We start from the raw sequence: 5207 nt of genomic DNA, 5'->3' as shown, positions 1-5207 counted from the left end.
CAGAGAGAGTCACATTTTCACTTCTGTCTCATGTCTCACTCCCCCCCTCTCTCCCTCCTTCCCAGGTCCCAGCACAACTACCTGCGTGTCACCCGCATCCTCAAGTCCCTGGGCGAGCTGGGCTACGAGTCCCTCAAGCCCCCCCTGGTGCGTCTCCTCCTGGAGGAGTCCCTGTGCCGCGGCACCCTGCCCAACATGCAACACAGCGCCTTGGAGTACTACGTCTACACCGTCCGCCTGCCCGCCCACCGCCGACGCCTCCTCCGCTACGCCCGCAAACACTACCGGCCGCCCGAGGCCTTCATCTGGGGGCCCGCGCCCAAGAGGAGGGGGGCCGGGGCCGGGGGGGGTGGGAGAGGCGGAGGGGGTAGGACGGAGCCCGGAGCTCCGGAGAAAGAGAGGGCTCGTAGCCTGCTACCACGGCAAGAGTCGACGGGCGAGAGAGCGGGAGGCGGAGACAGAGTGGAGGGGAAGGGGACCACAAAGGGTTTGGTGGTGGAGAGGGGAGAGTACATTGAGACTGTACCACTTTAGGATGGGGGGGCCAGGGGGTCAAGACAAGGACTTTGGGGATGACGGGGGGTCCATTTGTTGTAGCAATACTGCCCACGTGCCACGTTTGTAACAGACTGGAATCTGTGTTTCGCACTCTAGCTGAATTTAGTATGCAGCACAATCTTAACGTTCATCTACTCTGTGATTACTCTGCTCTGTTATGGTGTCTTCTGTCCTTTTCTATATATTGTAAATGACTGCACATGGCAATTCGCTGACAATTGTACAGACCCACAGACCCTTAGCCAAGGTGAGCACATACGGGATGTAGAGGTTAGTGTAATAACAAGCTGCCTCATTAGTCATATAGGTTATGAGTAGCCATTTGATTGGATACCTGTTTGGTGGAATCTTGCACCTTTGACAATCTTAGTCTTCCTGTATGAGATGCTTTAGGTAGACTTTGCCCCTAGGTACAGATCAAAGGAATCGCATTGCTACGCCCCCTATTATAACCTTAATCATAAGAGGTATAACAATGACTTTGTTTTAGTGATTTGGGGAAGTTTCAACCTACTGTGCATGAGTGACTTCCTGGTTGCTTCCTATTGGCTGCTGAGCCTGGCCAAACAGGTTTATCATTGGCTGGTGGAATACTGTACATGGTACTACAAAATCTGTTTGCTCTGTGTAGCTTTCAGTACAGCTGAAATATTCTAGCGTAATTGCAATTTGAGCTTTTCAGGTATAGCGTAATATGTGTAATAATATGGGCTCATGTATTTACACTGTAGCTAGTATTTAAATTAGTAAGTGTGTGTGTGCGTGTGCGTGTGCGTGACTGTGATAGAGAGATTCTGAAGTGCCTATTTTTCTATTTGTCTTTTACTGGTTACTTATGTGCAGTTAGTAGGGTTACAAAAAAATCGGTTCGGTACGTATACCTCAGTTTTTAAGTCACGGTTCGGTGCGTTTTCGGCATAGCAGGGTAAAAATTATCACAAAGCATTTTTTTAATTATTATTATTATTATTAATAATAATAAACAGTGGTTTACTAAACAAACAGTGGAACTTTCTTAAATAAAACAAAGTCTGTCAATGCTGCTGCAACCAGCTGCAACCTACTACTAATAAAGTACAATTACTGAAAAGTAAATCAAAATGAATATTCTCTCAATAAAGAATATAAGAAAATAAACATCCATTAAGGTGTCTGTCTTATTTTTTGTCACTTATGTCCTGTACGTGGGGACGTCTGGTAATAGATATTACGTGGGGACGTTTTTTTTTAACGTATTACGTTTTTTATCATGAATTATTGACCGCCAGTCAAACTTCTATTGGCTATCACCCAAAAAGGGGCGTGGACATGACGGGAGAGCAAAGTACCCGGATGCGTTGCTCTGATGAATTCGGATGGGAGGGATGGGAGTTAGAATCGGTGCTCTATTATTCTACCTAGCCCAGAGTCCCCGGATGGCGAATTTGCGAAACCTAGGATGGTAGGGGAAGGTAGGGCAATACCGTTACCTGATTGGTTGGCGAAGCAGGGAAGGTAGGGCAATACCGCTACCTGATTGGTTGGCGAAGCACTCATGAAGAGCCCCCTCATTGGCTGGCGTTGCCTAGCAACCTAGATGCTCTATTTACAGTTTGCATTGGCTGCGTTCGTAAAATCGCTTTGGAATCTGATCAGCTCTCTTGGAATGCCTCTTGTCCAATCAAATGACTTGGTCCCTTTATGACGTTGACCCAGTGTGCGCTCCGGCGTTCTCAGAGCAAATTTACGAACGCACTTTGCAATTTGGCAGTTGACGCACCAGTGTTTTCGTTTGAAAACGTGGGATAGATTTGTCAAGTATTCTATATTACTGATACACATATATATTCGGGTGAGTATCAGTATTTACATGTTACAATAAGGTTAATGTAGCTAAAATATACATTCTAATTGTTGAGTTTATATTTGTTGGTTTGATGTTGTTAGCCTGAAGGATGTTAAGCAGTGGCCTTTTTTGGGGTGGCATGATAGCTAGCTACTGAATGTTTTCTTCTCAATAATCACGTTCGCAAGCTCTCAACGATCATATTCTGCTGTTGCACAATATTCTACTGCGCCCCATAGTGTCTTGGTGGTAAAGTGCAGGCAGTCAAAGGCATACTGTCATTCACAGGAGAGTAATGCTGGTGCGCGTAGTTCTTTTGGAAAACCTGTTTATTTATCATATAAATAAATATAAATAATACTCATTACATTGACATTTATGATCAAATAATGGTTGTGGTAATGTATTATTAGCGACCCCCACAGATGTTTGATTTTACTGCTTTCATGGGAGTTCAGACCTTCCTTATGGGAGCTCAGCTCCCATTGGCTCCCACATAACTCGAACCCTGGGGACAAGTAATTATATAATAATAATAATAATAATAATAATATATAAATATAAAATACGTAATTTCACATTCTCTTTCCTTGTTCAGAAATGCCAAATAAAAAGAAGAAGAGTCAGGGAGGTCAGGGAGTTTTTAATTTTGACATGGCTTGGAGGTTGGAAAATGAGTCAGACGATGAGGAGATCACCTTAACTAAAGACATGAACGCCCCCATCAGGGCCGCCCCCATCAGGGCCGCCCCCATCAGGGCCGCCCCCAGGGACAACAACGAGGCCCAGACAGCGGCCAGCCTGGAGGACCAACCCAGTGGTGTGTGTGTGTGTGTGTGTGTGTGTGTGTGTGTGTGTGTGTGTGTGTGTGTGTGTGTGTGTGTGCGTGCGTGCGCTGAGTAGAGATCAACGTGGGTCTTGTGTGTAAATTACCAGAGAGTCTTGAATTACAGATTTGCACATAAAAAATGTGCCTTGACAAGTAAAAGTCTATGGGCTTGACGGCCTGACTGTATTCATAGGATTGTTGTAACTGTATAGGTTACATGATTAACTTTATAGGTTACAGGATTGATTAATATGTTACATGATTGACAATTAAAAGAGATTGATTAATATATATTACATAACATAAAGAAGTACATTTCTGTTGACAACTTCAATCATAATGTCGCGCAATATCAACAGTCAGTCACTTTTGAAGTTCAAACAGCCTCACAGTCATCCATGAACTCATAGGGGACACGTAATTATATAATAATAATATATACATCTAAAATACGTAATTTCACATTCTCTTCCTTGTTTTTCATATTGTAGCCATGAGCAGGAGGACTCAGAGGAAGCATGAGGATAGAGGGGACAGACCTGTAACTGTAAGTGTAACCATCACCATTAGCACACGTCCCTGCAGTTATATCAGTTTTGTGTAACCATGTAGCCATGAATGATGCCACACCTCCTCTGTTCTGCTCCTGCAGCAGGCCTGCTCGGGTAACAAGGCCACCAATGCATCTGTGGCCACGGTTGCCCCCATCATGGCCGCCCCCGAGGACAACCAGGTCCAGGGAGCAGCCTCTCCCCTAGAGGTCCAGGCTGAACCCGAGGCCACCTCTGCCTCTATGGCCGTGGCTGCCCCCGCGGACAACCAGCCCAAGGCTTCATATGCCAATGTGGCCCAGTTAGGCATCCCGCAGGTAGAGGCACTCCAGAGAGAAGCCAGCCAGGCCAAGAGAGCAGCCCAAGCCCAGGACCAGGTAGTAGCCCAGGCCCAGAGAGCTGCCCACACAGCAGCCCAGAAAGCAGCCCGTACCCTGAGAGAGGCCCAGAGTCCCACAGCAGCCAACTGGGCCCAGGGTGAAGCCGAGAGAGCAGCCCGACAGGCCCAGAGAGCAGAGGAGATACTGGCCCAGGCCCAGACAGCAGCCCAGGCCCTGACAGCAGCCCCACAGGACCAGAGAGCAGCCCAGGACCTGAGAGAAGCCCAGGACCAGATAGTAATCCAGGCCCAGAGAGCAGCCCAGACAGCAGACGAGAGAGCAGCCCGTACCCGGAGAGAAGCCCAGAGTCCCACAGCAGACCCATGGGCCCAGAGGGAAGCCAAGAACGCAGCCCGATGGGCCGAGAAAACAGCCCAGGACCTGAGAGCAGCCCGACAGGCCCAGAGAGCAGCCGAGAGACTGGCCCAGGACCAGACAGCAGCCCCACAGGGAGCAGCCCCACAGGTCCAGAGAGCAGCCCCCCAGGGAGCAGCCCCACAGACCCAGAGAGCAGCCCAGAGAGCAGCCCCACAGGTCCAAAGAGCAGCCCCCCAGGGAGCAGCCCAGAGCGCAGCCCCACAGGTCCAGAGCGCAGCCCAGGCTTCATATGCTTCTGTGGAGAAGGTAAGACCCACCCCATGTCGGGAGACATGTGCAATGTGCAATATACAGTAGTACAAAGGTAGTAATGTACATCAGTAGTGCAAAGGTTATAGAGTGATCACATTAACCAGGGATGAGCATCCATTATTAAGTATTGTCATCGTCATCATAGTGTAGGCATTTTCCATTGTCATATCTATAGTATCCTAAGGTGGGGGGGGGGGGGGGGGGGTACTGAGAGTCATAGTCAAGTGTGTGTGTGTGTGTGTGTGTGTGTGTGTGTGCGAGGGGGGGCAATAGTTCAGTGGGGTATGTGGAGGGGGGGATTGTTTATCAGAGTGATAGCTCTGTTATCTCCATCGGGGAGTTTCAAAGGACTATGGTACTGTATTTGATAACTGCCCACTCACCCTATTTAGGATTGCTAAAAATAGACAATACACAAAGATGAGGGAAGACAA

The 5207-nt window shown here is 48.0% G+C and overlaps 1 protein-coding gene across 1 annotated transcript in view; it reads left to right on the top strand.

Annotated features, from left to right (window-relative positions):
• ogfrl1 (opioid growth factor receptor-like 1) overlaps positions 1 to 534 on the top strand; it is a gene marked incomplete at both ends in the record, with an annotated part of 6196 nt that extends 5662 nt beyond the window's left edge. Inside the window, one exon of the mRNA XM_080548982.1 lies at positions 66 to 534. Coding sequence (XP_080405108.1) covers positions 66 to 534 — 469 coding nt within the window. The remainder of the gene's footprint in view (positions 1 to 65) is intronic.
• Between the last annotated feature and the right edge of the window lie 4673 nt (positions 535 to 5207).

This window comes from Nansenia antarctica (assembly GCF_963989245.1).
Source record: "Nansenia antarctica genome assembly, chromosome: 19".
Classification (NCBI taxonomy): domain Eukaryota; kingdom Metazoa; phylum Chordata; class Actinopteri; order Argentiniformes; family Microstomatidae; genus Nansenia; species Nansenia antarctica.
Note: the sequence above shows the minus strand (reverse complement) of the source record. Positions and strands in the feature narration are given on the sequence as shown.